This window comes from Saccopteryx bilineata, chromosome 6, assembly GCF_036850765.1.
Source record: "Saccopteryx bilineata isolate mSacBil1 chromosome 6, mSacBil1_pri_phased_curated, whole genome shotgun sequence".
Taxonomy (NCBI): Eukaryota; Metazoa; Chordata; class Mammalia; order Chiroptera; family Emballonuridae; genus Saccopteryx; species Saccopteryx bilineata.
This window is the reverse complement of record NC_089495.1, coordinates 40,971,713-40,989,516: the sequence shown is the minus strand read 5'-3', so window position 1 is coordinate 40,989,516 and position 17,804 is coordinate 40,971,713. Positions and strand designations below refer to the sequence as shown.

The window sequence follows — 17,804 nt, the reverse complement described above, 5'->3', positions numbered from 1 at the left end:
GTCACCACTTGCGCCTGGGGAGGCTGTGACGCCGGAGAAATGATGTGCGCAGGCCCAATCCCAACTGCAGAAATGGGAAAGCCGTGACTTCAAAAGGATGATGGACGTAGGCGTGGCGATTCTCGGGAAGGGTACTGGGAGAACCACCCACCTCGCTAGGCTGCGCAGAGCCCAAGAGATCCTTGATAGCAGTGTGACTACAACTAGAACTCCCAATAGCCTCTCAAAGCTGCAGGTTCTTTTTGACAGTGGTTAACCCATGAGAGTTGATTTCGTCCCTGAGCGAGACCCAAGAACACTTTGTGCACTGGCTCCTTACTTAGACCAAGAATGAGATTGAGCCCTCTCTCTCCTTGGCCTACTCATGAGCAAGTGACAACCGTTGGACTCTGTTCCCTGTGAGTAAACAATACTCATCTCGCTGGTTGGTTTGAAAGCACTGGCGGAAGAGGGCATCTTCTATCTCAAAACGTTTGCTGTTATTTCCATGGAAAAATTGGCTTTTGCAATATTGAATAAGGCTGTCCATTCCTGTTTGTCTTTCATGATGGCACAACTTTAATGTGAGTTGTCCCTCAATACAGAAACAACACATAATTCATAATGATACATAATATAGTATATAATTCATTACACCGATTCAAACAGCTGCATGTCCAGAAATCAACTATGGACTCTGTAGTGTCTGTTCAAGGATTCAAAATAAAGTTATTAGGTAAACCTTTATTGAACACATACTATGATATAGTAATTATTCTAGGTATGCAGGGATGAGAGATGAAAACAAATCCAGTCCTTAATGTTTCAGGAACTGTTGATTTCTACCTTTAGTTGATTATTTTAGCCTTTCTCATGCTTGGTCCAAAGAGAATCAAGGTTTTTGTTGTTGTTTTTTTTTTAAAGCACCTTATAGTGTTGCTATAAAAAATTATGATTATTATGAAAGCAATCTACCTTAGAGCTTGGTGCTTATTAGGTGCTCAACAACAGGAAGCTTTTATCAAGAGACTGGCTTTGACCTGGAGCTCTTGATCTGCTGGCAGATAACCAATTCTGTATATATAAAACAATGTGCACAGAATAGGGCGTGACCAAATGATGGTGGACAGGCATCTGTAAATAAACAATCCGGTACAATTCAGTGCCCAGGAGGGTTGACAGTAAAGCTAATAAAGCTGCAGCTTCAGGGGCACAACTGTGTGGCAACTGCCAAGGCTTTGAGTGTGGCTCTAGCAATAGACCCTTGGTCTTGTACTTACATAATATTTGCAAAAGTAAGATAATTTTACATTCATTTTCATTAAAAGCCCCCCCCCCCCCAATTCTTGCAAGGTTCAAGCCTCAAAAAAATCTGCATCCGCCCATGATGGTCCACTTGGATAGAGGTAGGATAGGGCTGGACTGAGAGAAAAAAGAAAAATAGTATGGAAGTGTTTAAAAGCATTGGAATTCACTCCTAACAACACCATAAGGTAGACAATTTCTTCTATAAGAACTGTGTCCAACAGAGAGCTTTGGTGGCTTCGGAGCTCTAACCCCAGAAGCTTCAGACACGTAGTGGGAAGCCTTGAGACAGCCCGACTGCTGCATAGACCTGCCTACCGGAGTCACGTGGACGCTTGCGGTCAGACGCAGACATTCTTGCCCATCTCGGCCACCGTCTCGGGGACTCCCCCGGCCTCGATTTTTGCGCATGCCCAGAAGGGGGGACCAGATTACCCACTACAAGGATAGAGGCGGAGAGCAGGTGATGTGGAAGCCGGCCGGGGTGTTTGCGGGCGACAGCGAGTGTGGGCCGGAAGTGGAGGAGTCGAGAGGAGAGCCGCAGGACCTCTGTGCTAGACTGAGGCAACGCCACAGGCCACCCGGCTGCAGGAGGACGATGAGGCGCGACGGAAGCGGCACTGGGGGACGCTGCTACGCGGCGCCAGGTTGCGTGTCCGTGGCAGACTGCGCAGCTTGAGAGCAGGTCTAAGTAAGTGCCGGACGGCTCCTCCGACCTGCGGGTTCCGATCTTTCCAGGGGGTTGCGGGGGGTGGCCGGCTGGGGCCTTACGGGCGCCCTGGTCCCGAACCGCGTTCCCGGGAGTGCGGGGCTGCGGACCCGGGGCCGTGCACCCAGGGCCGTGCAGGATCCGTTCCCCGCCGCGAGAGCCCCGTCAGGAGCCCGGTCCGCAGCCTCGATAGCTGCGGGGAGAAACCCCGACGAACGCCCCTGGTGGAAACGGAAGCGCGCGATTGCCAAAGGCCCTCCGGTGCCCTGCTGGGACCGGTGCCCGGTCTGTGTCTTCGAATCATATGCCAGTGGTATTTCCAGTAACGTGTACAAACCAATATGTAGAAATCATCCCACCCCACCCCCGCACTCCTACCCAGATGGAAAAGTGAAACAAAAATCCCGGCTTCTAGGTCTGAGGCAGGTAGTAGTCCAGATTCATGCACGTCACTAACAGGTTTACACGTTCGGATTTCTTGGCAGGAAGTTTTGGGTGTTTAAGAAGCAGCACGGCAGCACTCCCACACGATTGGAGTCAATTTTGCTATAAATTTTTGTGAACATTCTTTCAACAGCTTTTGGATATGTTTAACATGTAATTAAGTAGAAATATACAAGAGCATATATGGGCTTTTTAAGTTTTGATTTTCATTGGTCCTCTCCTGGTTTCTTTTGGCATGGATTAACACTTATTTGTGTGCATGCTTAATCATCTATCTTTTCCCAAAAGGTTAAATTTTATTCCACTAAATTAGAGTTCGTGGTTGTCCATCAAGTGTTATGTCATAATTATCCCGCTTAAACCCAGACTATACCTTTAAGTAATAGTTATAGACTGACTTATGTCCCAGACACTGCTTCCTACTGAAAATACAGAGCTGAATAAGATGAAGTCGTCATCAAGGAACTGGAGAGCAGATGAGTTACACTACTACAGTAAGTGCCACCATACTAATTTGGACAAACTACAGAATGTGGAATGATTGATTGGCAATTGTGAGTTGAGGTCCAGGGAGGACTTCCTGAAGTAGCTGCCACCTGAGCTAGGTTTTAACAGAAAAATAAGACATTGCTCTAATTATTTCCTGTGAGCAAATACTCATATTATTACTCAGAGATTCTAAAATTTTTCTATTTCTTATTTAGTCACCTCAGAAATGTTTGAGACCCTTATATATCCCTTATAAAATACACCTAAACAAGGTTCTAGTTCTTCTAATTAAGATTTGTCCCTCAAATGATAGATTTCTAATAAATTACTACATTTTTTAAGTTACCATTTCACATAAGTGTTAACTCCTTTGGCAGTACGTTCTACTGCAATGGTAAAGGTGTAGTACTTACAGAATGTGAACTGGAATTTCACGTATTTATGAGCTGGCCTCATAAAGTATTAGAACATTGCCCCTTTGTAAGTGAGAAACTTCCTGAATTTAATTCAGTCTTATTTTGAACATCTGTTTAGCGTTCTTAGCCTTGTAGATTTTTAAAAACCATTTTCTTTCTTATAATCAAATAAGTTGTGATGGGCTTCCATAGTCACAATAATCTGTCTTCTTTTTTGGGTCATAATTGACTGTATTTACCAAGTCTTCATGCTTCAAGTAAAGGGGAAAGCACAAAAATGTACTATGTTGCTGCCCAGTGTAATAACTGACATACATGCTTAAGCAGATTTAAATCCCAGTTTAAAATGTTCTCTGAACCATTCAATTACTATCCAGCATCATAGGCAGTTACTGTTCATTTGTCCCATAGGACTATTAATACACGCTCTTTCATTATTGATGACATGTGGGTAACCATTAGGGAAATAGATAATTCATTTTGTGGTGTCTCCAACACACTGACTGATAGCAGCTATTTGTGTTTCCATTTCAGCTGTGCAGCTGGCATGGTTTCTTAACTTTCCAGTATTTAGCAGAAAAGGAGATCTATTCAGGCAGGAAGGCTGAACTGAGTTCTGTATTACTTGAAATGTGATTGGAAGCTGGGAATTCTTCCAGAGTACTTGGGAACCATGGGATACTACTCCTCCTTCTCCTGTGATGTAGATGTTAGCGACAAAACATGAATTTGCTTGCCCTTTTTATAGTCTAAACATGAACCTACACATTGTTCTGTCCTTTGTAGGTGTGTTTTCTTTTAATGTATGAGCAGTTTTTGTTGTTAAACAAGCTGTTTCTAAAAATTATCAGTTTGAGATAGACTCTTACGGGCCTTTAAAAGAGTTCACCTATGACTTAGGACATTTTTATTTTATTCCTAATTTGTTAACCTTTAGTCAGATTGTTTTTGGGGAATTTACATTTAGTCCACGGATAGGTAAAATTTTTGTAGTTTTCGGAGACCTTTTATTATTGGCAGAATCAATAAATTTATATACACTGTGCAATACAATATACTTTTGCAATTAAAAATAGAGTAATTAGAATTTACTTTTTTTTTTGTTGAGACAGTTTTTACCTTCATTAAAATATAATTTTATCTGTGACTGAAACAATAATGTATTGTATCTGATTTACTGTGCTAATTATTAGGGCAGTAATAATTAAAATATAATTACTATAGTTTGAGCTTTCTTCTTAAAATATTTAAGACATTCTTTATTTTTAATTTTTTGTATAAAATATTGTTTGGTAAAGTGATCTGAATAGATTACTAATGTCAGAGGGAGAGAAATAAAATCCTTTGGTGAAGAGAAGGTTGAGGGCGGTTATACTGTAGACTTGGAATCAATCTTTACTGTTTGTCATCATTTGCTTTACATTGGAGAGAATAACGTAAGTTCCTTTAGCAAAGCATAGACCAGGGGTCCCCAAACTTTCTACACAGGGGGCCAGTTCACTGTCCCTCAGACTGTTGGAGGGCTGGGCTATAAAAAAAACTATGAACAAATCCCTATGCACACTGCACATATCTTATTTTAAAGTAAAAAAACGGGAACAAATACTATATTTAAAATAAAGAACAAGTAAATTTAAATTAACAAACTGACCAGTTTTTCAATGGGAACTATGTTCTTCTCACTGACCACCAATGAAAGAGGTGCCCCTTCCGGAAGTGCGGCAGGGGCCGGATAAATGGCCTCAGGGCGCCGCAGTTTGGGGACCCCTGAGCTAGACATTCATACTCTCAAGACCAGTAGACCATGCCTGGCACCAGCCTCTTTCTGCTTTGTTGAAAGATATGGGATGGAGCAGGCTGACAGCTGTCTGGTGAGGGAGGGGAGTAAGGGAGGTAGAGGGATTAAGCAAAGAAAGACAAATAGACCTCAAGAAACAAATGCATGATCACGGACAGTAGTGCAATAATTGCAGGAGTGGTTGTGGAGGAAGAAATAGGGGTAAAGGGTGGGGGATGAAGACTTGATTTGGGGGGTAACCACACAATACAGTGTATAGAGATGTGTTATAGAATTGGGCACCTGAAATCTCTAAAATTATTAATCAGTGTTGCCCCAATAAAGTCAGTTTTAAAAAAAGAAAGATAGGGGTTAGAAAACCCAGGATATGAGTGAGCATCAGGTGTATCGTTCCCAAGAGATAATTTGAGCTAGTGGAAAGATGACACATGGGTGGGTGCCTCCTGATTGAACTATTTTATGCTCCACAGGAAATAATATCTTATTTTTGGACGCTAAGCACATGGGCTTAGTGTCCAGGATTCATCAGAGAGGCTGATTACAAATTATGTATCACTAAAGAAAAACCACTCTTTATATGTACTTCATACTTGGCATGTGTAGCCTTGCTCAACTGCTCAGTCCAGATTTACCTCATCTATAGGGTCAAGTTTACCACACAAAATGTTGCTTAGAAACATATCTCTCACCTTTAAGAGGTTTCCAAGGAAACCATGCTAGAAGATTAGCCATAGGTAATTTTTTTTCATGAAGCAAAAGGTTTTGTTAACCCTTTACTCAGATTAATTTATTGACAAAATTAATAGAAAACTTGTACTGCTAGCTGTTGTATCTGCAGTGAACTGTATCAGAGGCACTATTCATTTACATTGACTATCAACATCTGGGACTATGTGAAGTTGTTTTTACATCTTAGCAGATAGCTCCTGTAATTATATTTGGCTGATAGTTTCAGTAAATTTAGTAAATAAAATTCTTATGTTAAGTTTCCTTGTTCCATTTCCTTTAAGAACATGGAGAGATATGATAAAGACTAGGGAGCAGAAAGTATTGGCAGTGGGTTATGTAAATATAAGGCAGTCCATGAATAAAGACCAATTTGCTATGATGTATTAAAGAGACACGTGGACACTTCAGAGCAATCCTTCCGTGTCCTTAAAATTAGCTTCTATTTGATGTTCTTCAAAATGAATTAGCTTTTATTCTGATTTTCACAGGTCCATTGTAAGATTACGTTTGTTAAGAAAAGAAACTCATGAACACATACAGCAGTGTGGTGATTACCGGGGGGAAGTGGGGAAGTGGAGAAGGGTGTAGGGGGATGAATGGTGAGGTGAGGGCTCAATACTTGGGGAGGTGAACACAATGCAATGTACAGAGAAGTGCTGGAGAATTGGCACCTGAAACCAATATAATTTTATTAACCAGTGTCACCTCAATAAAGTCAATTTAAAAAAAGATTATGCTTCTCACAAAGTCATTTAGTTAATTAATTACTTTTCAGGAGAAAAAGTCTTTGACTATAGAAGACTGTAAGTTGAATTAACTATTTTTCCTAACCAATAATGGGACTCAATCTGCAATTTTTCTGATGTCTACTCATAAACGTGTATGCCCAGTGCTCAGAATACAGTTAATGTTTTCTTAGAAGTCTAGTAATTCAGATATATTACTGGATTATTTATTTAAAAGATATTTTAGTCTTGAGTATATGTGAAGTGTTATACTACCCAGTAGGGAATACAGTAGTGAGAAAGAAAAACACAGTTCCTATGTTGAATTAGAAATTAAAGAGCCTCCAGTAGTTTGAATAATTGAAAATTTTACTAATCTATACAGGTGTGTGTGTGTGTGTGTGTGTGTGTGTGGTTTGAATTTCAAAATATGCCTTGTCTAGGTATGAGAGGCTTTATATTTTCTGTAGTGTTTTGATAGTTTTTTTTTTTAATAAGAAATTTGTTTGATTTGAAAACTGAGTTTGTTTGCTCCTGATTATTTGAGTTACAGATGTGCTTTACTATGCCCTTATCAAATTTCTAGTTTTTTTTTCTTACACTTGTATGGTAAATTCTGATGTTGATTTTAATTTGAACAGAACATGGTTAAGATGTAGTAGTATAGCCAGAAATACTAGTAGTCACTACAGCAAATAAAGTTAAGATATCCATAGCATTTATAAATGCTTTTTAAAATTTCATTTGATGGCTCTGGCTGGTTGGCTCAGTGGTAAAGCTTCAGCCTGGCGTGTGGGTGTCCTGGCTCCGATTCCCGGTCGAGACACACAGGAGCAGCGCCCGTCTGCTACTCCATCCCTTCTCCTCTTTCCTTCCTTCCTTCCTTCCTTCCTTCCTTCCTTCCTTCCTTCCTTCCTTCCTTCCTTCCTTCCTTCCTTCCTCCCTTCCTCCCTTCCTCCCTTCCTCCCTTCCTCCCTTCCTCCCTTCCTCCCCTTTCTCTCTTTCTCTCTTTCTCTCTCTCTTCCCTCCCTTCCTCCCTCCCTCCCTTCCTCACTTCCTCCCTCCCTTCCTTCCTTCCAATTCTCTTTTTCCCCTTCCTTCCTTTCCTTCTCTCTCTCTCTCTCTCTCTCTCTCTCTCTCTCTCTCTCTCTCTCTCTTTCTCCTCCTCCTCCTCCTCCTCCTCCTTCTCCTGCAGCCATGACTCGATTGGAGTGAGTTGGCCCCGGGCACTGAGGTTGGCTCCATGGCCTCTGCCTCAGGCATTGAGAAGAGCTTGCTTGCTCTTTGTCAATGCCCAGATGAGTGGATCAGTGCCTCAGATGGCAGAGCATTGCCCCCTAGTGGGCTTGCCAGGTGGATCCCAGTGGGGGCACATGTGGGATTATGTCTCTGCCTTCCCTCCTCTCACTGAATTAAAAAAAAAAAAATCATTTGATAATGCTGACCAGCTTTACAAGTATGCAGTTTAAGTTCTCATTCTATTGGAAAAAAATTCAGAATGGAAGTAAATGATAAACCCAATATTATTCTGCAGATATATAGTAGTGCAGACTTTAAGACTTAGAATTTTAGAGGCTTTTTTTGTCTACTGTGTTGCCAGATAAATGTGGTGTGAGTTAATCATCTCTCTGATAGCTCTCACAAATTATTTGCCTAGCTATGAAATAAGTTAAAATTTTTCACTAAAAAAAAACTTAAATATTATATTTTTAAACTAGTACAATGCTCTAGTATTTTATATCCCAAACCTTTTAATCCTAACCATTACACAGAATTCTTTTATTTTTATATATAAAGTTAATGCCAGTGGTTTTTTGTTTGTTTTTTGTGTTTGACAGAGAGTCAGAGAGAGGGACAGACAGGGACAAACAGATATGAAGGGAGAGAGATACGAAGCATCAGTTCTTTGTTGTGGCACCTTCTTTGTTCATTGATTGCCTTCTCATGTGCCTTGACCCAGGGGGCTCCAGCAGAGCAGGTGACCCCTTGCTCAAGCAAGCAACCATAGGGTCATGTCTATGACCCCATGCTCAAGCCGGCAACCCTGCGCTCAAGTTGGTGATTCTGCACTCAAGCCAGATGAGCTCTTGCTCAAGTGGGCCACCTCAGGGTTTCAAATCGGGGTACTCCACATCCCAGTCTGATGCTTTATCCACTGTGCCACCGCCTGGTCAGATGCCAGTATGTTTTTGTTTCCCCACTATAGCTTCTGTGTAAATACGAAAATCACTTAGATATTGCTTATGCTTAAAAATAAAAATATGAAAAGTTTAAGTGACCAGATGTGTTGTTGAGAATTATCCATCACAACAAAGGACTAGAGAGGAGCATGTCTAATTTAAAGTGTTTATAATTAGCGGTCTTAGATTGTGAAAGGCCTTTATTATTGACCTGAAACAAATAGTATTTCCTGGAATTGGCTTACTTGGCTGTTACAGTGTATCCTCTTTCAATCTGATTTTTTTTTTTTTTTGTATTTTTCTGAAGCTGGAAACAGGGAGAGACAGACAGACTCCCGCATGCGCCCGACCGGGATCCACCCGGCATGTCCACCAGGGGGCGACGCTCTGCCCTCCAGGGGGCGATGCTCTGCCCCTCCGGGGCGTCGCTCTGTTGCATCCAGAGCCATTATAGCGCCCGGGCCATCTTTGCTCCAATGGGGCCTTGGCTGCGGGAGGGGAAGAGAGAGGAAGTAGAGGGGGAGGGGTGGAGAAGCAGATGGGCGCTTCTCCTGTGTGCCCTGGCCGGGAATCGAACCCAGGACTTCTGCACGCCAGGCCGACACTCTACCACTGGGCAAACTGGCCAGGACCCTATTTTATTTTTATCAGTTACATTTTTCAGCAATATTTTAAAAAACTTTTACTGCATTAAGTCAGTTTCTTCATTTATCTCTGGTTCTCAAATAGAATTTCTGTTTCTTTTACACTTATCCCCCAAGTGTTTATGGCCTTACCAGTACATCATAGCACCCAATGATAACTCACTGGTATGAAATGTAATGACTGCAAAATATTTTACATATTTTATTGTATTGGTAATCTGAAATTTCTTTTTAATCAGATGAGAAAGACGAATTATTAAATTTTTCTTAAAAAAATACAATATTGGCTTTGGCCAGTTGACTCAATGACAGAGCATCAGCCTGGTGTGTGGAAGTCCCGGGTTCAATTTCCAGTCAGGGCACACAAGAGAAGCGACCAACTGCTTCTCCAGCCCTTCTCCTCCACTTCTCTTTCTCTCTCTGTCTCCATTTCTCTCTCTCTTCCCTTCCTGTAGCCGTGGCCTGATTGGTTAGAGCAAAGTTGGCCCTGGGTGTTGAAGATGGCTCCATGGCTTCATCTCAGCCACTAAGATAGCTCAGTTGCTGATCAATGGAGCAGAGGCCCCAGATGGGTAGAGTATTACCCTATAGGGGGCATGCCCAGTGAATCCCTTTTGGGGCGTATGTGGGAGTCTGTCTCTCTGCGTCCCTACCTCTTACTTTATTTATTTTTAAAAAATCTTTAAAGATTTTTTATTCATTCTAGAGTGAAAAGAGAGAGAGAAGGGGAGGAAGAGCAGGAAGCATCAACTTCCATATGTGTCTTGACCAGACAAGCCCAGGGTTTTGAACCAGTGACCTCAGCATTCCAGGTCAACAGGTTATCCACTGCACTATTACAGGTCAGGCACGTCTCAATTAAAAAAAAAAAAAAGATACAATATTAAAAACTAGTGGTTGCCTAACCTGTGGTAGTGCAATGGATAAAGGGTCAACATAGAATGCTGAGTTTGTGGGTTCAAAACCTCAAGCTTACCGGGTCAAGACACATGTGGGAGTTGATGCTTCATGCTCCTCCCTCCTTTTCTCTCTCTCTCTATCTCTCTTTCCCCCCTCACTAAAAAACAACAACAAAAAACTAGTGGTTAATTTAAATAAATTACTTTTTAAGTTTAGTTGTGAAGACTTCAAGGTAGAGAGGAAAATATTTTATTCTTCTTTTAGTTTATTATAATTTTTTTCTGTATTAGGGAAAATATTAGTATCAGATTGGTTTTGATAGATTAGAATCTATTAACTATCTCTTTAATCAAATTTGCCTTTAACCTATCTCTTTGTAGAATTCAGAAATCTGTTGTGTTTCTTTGCACTAATAACTGTCAGAAAGAAATTAAGAAAACTATTCCATTTACAATTTCTTCAAAAAGAATAAAGTACCTAGGAATAAATTTAACCAAGGAGGTGAAATACCAGGACACTGAAAACTTTAAGACATTAATAAAAATAATTGAAGAAGAAACAGATAAAAGGAAAACTCTTCTATACTCTTCTATTAGAAAAATTAATATTCTTAAAATGTCCATACTACCCAAAGAAATCTACAGATTTAATGCAGTCACTATCAAAATTCCAACGACATTTTTCACAGAAATAGAACATGTTATTCTAAAGTTTCTATGGAACTACAAAAGCCCCCAAATAACCGAAGCAATCTTGAGAAAGGAAGACAAAGTGGGAGGCATCATGCTCCTTGACTTCAGACTGGATTGGAAAACTATAGTAATCAAAACAGTGTCGCATTGGCATAAAATAGACACATAAAACAGTGGAGCAGAATAGGAGCCCAGAAATTAACTCACACATACATGGCCAATTAATTTGCAACAAAGGAGTCAAGAATATAATTGGAAAGGAGTCTCCTCAGTAAATGGTGTTGGGAAAACTGGATCACTACCTTACTGTGCACAAAAATTAGCACAGAATGGATTAAACACTTTAAAGACCTGAAACCACAAAACTCCTAGAAGAAAAAATCAGTAAGCTCTTCAATACAAATCTTAATAATTTTTTTTTTTTGGATCTGACACTAAAGGCAAAAATAAGGAAAGCAGAAATAGACAAATGGGAAATCAAATTAAAAATCTTCTGAACAGCTAAGGAAGCCATCAACAAAATGAGAAGACAACCTATGAATGCTAGAAAATATTTGCAAATCATAATAAGGGTTTAATATCCAAAACCCTGTATATAGCGCTGGCTGGCTGGCTTAGTGGATAGAGAGTTGGCTGGCATGTGAGCATGCTGGGTTTGATCTTCAATCAGGGCCCACATGTGAAGTGACCATCTGCTTCTCTTCTCTTTCCTCTCCCCATTCTTTCTCTTTCCCACTTGCAGCCAGTGGCTCAGTTGGTTGGATCATTGGCCCCTGGTGCTGAGGGTAGCTTGGTTGGTCTGAGCATCAGCCTCAGGTGCTGAGGATAGCTTGGTTGATTCAAGCATTGGACCCAGATGGGGGTTGCCGGGTGGATCCATGTTGGGGCATATGAGGGAGTCTGTCTATCTCACTTCCTCTCACTTTAATAAAAGGAAATACACAAAGACTCACACAACTCAATAGCTTTAAAAAATCCAATTAAAAAAGGTCAGATCTGAATTGACATTTTTTCCAAAGAAGACAAATGGGTGAACAATAGGTACATGAAAAATGCTCAGTGTCACTAATTATTAGGAAGAAGCAAATCAAAACAATGAGATGTCACCTCACATCTGTTAAAATGACTAGTATCAAAAAGAAAAGAAATAAGTGTGGTAAGGATGTGGAGAGAGGGAACTGTTCACCGATGGTGGGAATGTAAATTGGTATAGCCACTATGAAAAATAGTATGGAAGTTCCTCCAAAAATTTAGAAGTAGACCTAGCATGTAACCCAGCAATTCCACTTCGAGGTATTTATTTAAAAAAACACAACAGCATGAAAATACAGCAAACCCACTTATATCCCTGAGCCTCCCTGCTCCCTCATATAAAACCTGGGCTCAAATCAAGGAGAATACATGAATGAAAATACCTGACAGCAAATAAGCACATTTTTAAAAGTGAATATAATTTGATGACTATTATAGCAGTGGAGGGAGAGAAGAGACTGTTGACAACAGAAGGGACAAGGGAAGTCACAGCAACGAGATTTGTGGATGGATTGATACAGGCTTCCAAGGATTTTCTAGTACCATGATTTATATATCATGAATCTAACGTTAAAATAGATATAAGTTGAATGACTGATATTCTCTCTCTCTCTCTCTCTCTCTCTTTAGGACACTTACAGAGAGCTACAATGGAAAAGTCCTGGATGCTGTGGAACTTTGTTGAAAGATGGCTAATAGCCTTGGCCTCATGGTCTTGGGCTCTCTGCCGTATTTCTCTTTTACCTTTAATAGTGACTTTTCATTTGTATGGAGGCATTATCTTACTTGTGTTAATATTCATATCAATAGCAGGTATTCTATATAAATTCCAGGATGTATTGCTTTATTTTCCAGAACAGCCATCTTCTTCACGCCTTTATGTTCCCATGCCCACTGGTATTCCACATGAAAACATTTTCATCAGAACCAAAGATGGAGTGCGTCTGAATCTTATTTTGATAAGATACACTGGGGACAATTCCCTCTATTCTCCAACCATAATTTATTTTCATGGGAATGCAGGCAATATAGGTCACAGGTTACCAAACGCATTGCTTATGTTGGTTAATCTCAAAGTTAATCTTCTGCTCGTTGATTATCGAGGATATGGAAAAAGCGAAGGAGAAGCGAGTGAAGAAGGACTCTACCTAGATTCTGAAGCTGTGCTAGACTATGTGATGACTAGACCTGACCTTGATAAGACAAAAATTTTTCTTTTTGGCCGTTCCTTGGGAGGAGCGGTGGCTATTCATTTGGCTTCTGAAAATTCACATAGGATTTCAGCCATCATGGTGGAGAACACATTTTTAAGCATACCGCATATGGCCAGCACTTTATTTTCATTCTTTCCAATGCGTTATCTTCCTTTATGGTGCTACAAAAATAAATTTTTGTCCTACAGAAAAATCTCACAGTGCAGAATGCCTTCTCTTTTCATCTCTGGACTTTCTGACCAATTAATTCCACCAGTAATGATGAAGCAACTTTATGAACTCTCCCCATCTCGGACTAAGCGATTAGCCATTTTTCCTGATGGAACTCACAATGATACATGGCAATGCCAGGGTTACTTCACGAGCCTTGAACAGTTCATCAAAGAAGTAATAAAGAGTCATTCTCCTGAAGAAATGGCAAAAACTTCATCTAATGTGACAATTATATAATGTTTTTCTTTTTGATTAATGCACTGTATTTTAATTTGTGCAGAATGATAAAGAATGTTCCTTTTTAGAGTGTGTTATGTCTGTACTTGTCTGAAGAGTGACATTAAACTTTGAAAGGACTTCAGTGCTCCTTTAAGATGATCCAAATAGTTTTTTACATTGGAAAAACTATAATTGATGGGATTATTTCATACATTTTCATCAAACTTTTCAACATGGTTATCTGTCCATGTCTTTAGTTTAATATGCCAGTATGATATATTCAAAAGTTTCTTGTTGCGAAAGTGGTATACTGTATGTGATGCTTCAGATTAATGGCTGAATGTGGAAGGTGAGGTGTAAACGAGAAACCTTTGGATATTATTCCTTTAGTAAATATTGGGACACTCATGGTACACAAATTTAGTTCTGTAACTTCATTTTTCACTTTAAAATAAAATGCATGATGATATTTTATTTCTTGAATTATGCAATGCAGTGTTTTTAATGTAAATAGCACTGGTCATATACTGATGTATATGGTAACCTAGGTTATATCTATTTTTATGTAAACTTTTGATTTTTGGCAAAAGATGAAATTGAGGCCTGTGTGCAGGTTGCTAATGAATTTTGCTCTGGCGAATGCTGCTGAGATCCAGTTTTTTCCTACAAATAAATGGAAGCCCTCTTTCCAATATAAACGTATTGTGTTTTGTTAGGTTCGGTCTGGATCATGGCATGTAAAAATAGAAACTTAAGAGTTTTGCTGCAGCTTTGATGTGCATATTTGAACTTTTTAACATTTGTAATTTTGGTGGCAATGAGAATTTTAGCTTCTGTCAGTTTCGTCAGTCTACAAGTAAACTACCAATGGCAGTCTTAATGAAAATTATAACTTGTTTAAGAATTAAATTAGGAAGCCTTATTACATAATTGTACGTACTATTTTAAATAAATTCCCACATTGGATTTTTAGGTCCCAGTATCTAGGTAGATCTAACCCACTAAAGCCAGATATCACTTACTGAACTTTCTGATAATAAAATTTAAAAAACAAAGGTAAAAATACTGTGCTCTTTGGTTTAATGTTTCAGTTGTAGAATTGCAACAAAAAACAGTTTTAGGAAGTCTTACTTAGTATTTTTTACATGGAGGAATGTGGGGATGAAGAACTCGAGCTTTTTATCGCAAATTCTAAACCACATTTAACTATTAAATCGCTATCAGTAGGAAGTAGTATTTAGGCATATAGAACAGTACGAAAAACATTACTTTTATAAAAAGCTTCTTAAAATTGCAGGATTTACCTTTGAAAATATATATGTATATTTGTATAAGCTATGAGACATAATTGTGCTAAGTTGTTTTGAGCACTCCTCAGAAATTAGATGCAGTTGAGCTCTGTACCTTGTTGTGTTGGCTTTGACATAATATTTTGAATATTTTGGCTATATGTATTGCCTTTGTGCAAGCTGCTAGAACAGAAAAATAATGGGTCAATAATTTTGACCTTAATTTAAAACTTTCCATGGAGATAGGACTGGAAATACTTTTGCCAAATAACATTCTTCTCATTCACTTTATGTCAGTATTTAGAAAACAATAAATTATAGCAAATATGACTTCTAAAGGATAATGTTTTTCTATAAATTATTGTAAAAATCACGCTTTTAAAAACAAATTTAGTAATGCCTATCATGGAAGGTGTATTTTGTATGTATAATTTCACCTCAATTAAAGGTTATTTTTCATCTTGTCAATCATTGCTATCTAGAATAACTGACCTAAATAGTAATGTAGTAAAAGGGAGGGGGGTCAATACAACAAAATGTAGTGTATTTAGACCTGAACTAACATGGCATAGCTTAGACTTGTATCATTTAAGGTTTATAAAGCACCTTATATTTTCATGTAAACATCTAGTCTACTACACTGTGGAGGAATTTATGAAATTTAGTTTTAAATATGCTGATGAAGTATGAAAGGTTTTTCTTCATTAGTGTTTTGTTTTATGCTGCTTAAAAAATATATCTATACGTATGTATGTGTATATATACGCACGTACACATATACACACTTCAGGTTTATAAACATTTTTCTTTTTTAAGCCAGAGCTTTTAAAAGTCGTGAATTACTTGTGCCACTTGCCTACGTTTATTCTCTTTGCGTTAAGGAGCCTTTCTGCATCAAAGGGAGGAGGCTGTTTCTTGGCTTGTAGTACATCTTCCCTAATTTCTGTATTTGAGAATATTTCCTTAGAGAGGAATAAAAACAAATTCTTATTATCAGTGGCCTCTGAAGGCCATAGCATCAGTTTTTCCAAAGTGTAATATTTTGACCAAAGCATTTGGTGTTCATAAAATGTGAATTCTGATTGAGTCACCTCATTTTGGACTCATAGTTCAGTGGGAATAGAAGTGTGTCTTGTGTATTAATTTCTGGCTCACTTAAGAGCATGTGTAGGAGTTTTTAAATGAATTATAAGTTATTAAGCTACTGTAAATTTGGAAATACTAGATTGGTTTTAAATATGGCAATTTACAATTTATTTAGATCGAAATCTATTATTTTAAAAGTGATTGCTGGGGGGAAATGGCATAAAGGATCCTAAAAAGGATATTGCAAAATATGGGGGGAAATAACTTGTAGCAGATAGAAGAATACTAATAAAATAGATCGAGCAAGGGAAAGGTAATGTATTTCTTACGTGTAGATCTAGGAAATAACAGATGAGAGTGGTGGAAAGGAGACATAACAGTGCAAAACAACATTTAAAAACAAGACATTTCTAACAAAGTGAGTGGAGTACCTGATGTTGAAACTACCCTATATTTTTGCAAGTATTTTGACTGTAAGATTGATAGTTTTTATTAAAATTCTGAATTTCATTCCAGGGCAGCTTAAATTTATTTTTATAATGAATTCTAGATTCTCAATAACTACCAAAGGTCTGGCTTTGGTACTGTGTCACCAGATTAATTGTGTTGTAATGCTTCTTACTGAGACTTTATACCACCTGATATTTTTATATTCATTTCTTAAGTTTGGAAGACTTGGTTTAAGGTGGGAATAGGTTTGGTAAAATTAAAGGGTGAAGGTCATATTCAGTTTTTTTTTATGATTTATCTTACATAAAGTTCAGTTTGTAATTTTTCTTGAGTCCTTTATTTCTTTGAAGTTAGGAATAAATAGATAAACTTTTAAGAAGTATGTCACAGACATCACTTTTTAAACTAGGTCATGATTGAGATACACTGAAATCATTCATTGACTTCTTCCCTCTCTCCTATTACGTTTGATAGTAATTACAGAGGGAAAAAAATTGTGAAAGCAGTTGGTCATATGCTTTTGAATTCTCCACTTAAATTTATGTATTTTAATATCACTCAGGTAAAGTTGGAAATGACAGAGCACAGACATCTATTTTCTAAATAATAGCGTAGAAAATGAAAAGTACTAATTTATAATATTAACATATATACGCATCATCTTAGCTAATCAGAAATAATAGTCATTTGTGTGGCGAAATAAATGCGTTTATCCTAATAGTAATCAAAATGTTTTTGCCAAATGGCACAAATATACCTCTGTTTATATTTTGTGTCTTAAAAATGTAGTTCAAAATAACTATAAGTGACACTTTTACAAAAAAGTGCCATATATACATATGTAATGGATGAGTGTCTGTTTAATTTATAACAATTTCTGTCAGTACAGCATACACGTAAAAGGTTTTAAATCTATTCAAGTACATTCAAGATAAAATAAGTTAATCCAGTTTCATAATGTAAATCATATTTTTGTTGCCATATTTTATTTGAAGCAGTAATAAAATTTTATAGCTCAAATATGAATTACGGTACATTATGTGCTAAACATTTACATTTGTTTTTTTACAATACTTTAAAATACTTTATTTTCCTGTACTGACATGCAATAAATTGATACATTAAAATTTTGATTAATGTCTTCAGATAGTTTGTATTCAGTTTTTTTAAAATATATTTTTATTAACCTAAATGGTAGGGTATTAAAGTTTCCTTAATGGTTAAATAAAATTCCTGAATTTTGCTGAAATTAATGAATTTTTATTGTAATAATGGTGTGGATAAGATGTAA

The 17,804-nt window shown here is 38.0% G+C and overlaps 1 protein-coding gene across 1 annotated transcript; it reads left to right on the top strand.

Annotated features, from left to right (window-relative positions):
* Positions 1-1,682: 1,682 nt before the first annotated feature.
* Positions 1,683-17,646, top strand: ABHD13 (abhydrolase domain containing 13). Its single transcript, XM_066234754.1, has 2 exons — positions 1,683-1,975; positions 12,673-17,646. The coding sequence occupies exon 2, from the start codon at positions 12,693-12,695 to the stop codon at positions 13,704-13,706; it is 1,014 nt and encodes a 337-aa protein (XP_066090851.1). The 5' UTR covers positions 1,683-1,975; positions 12,673-12,692; the 3' UTR covers positions 13,707-17,646.
* Positions 17,647-17,804: the final 158 nt, after the last annotated feature.

Coding starts and splice junctions, on each gene's coding strand:
- ABHD13 (XM_066234754.1), top strand. CDS start 12,693: ATGGAAAAGTCCTGGATGCTGTGGAACTTTGTTGAAAGATGGCTAATA.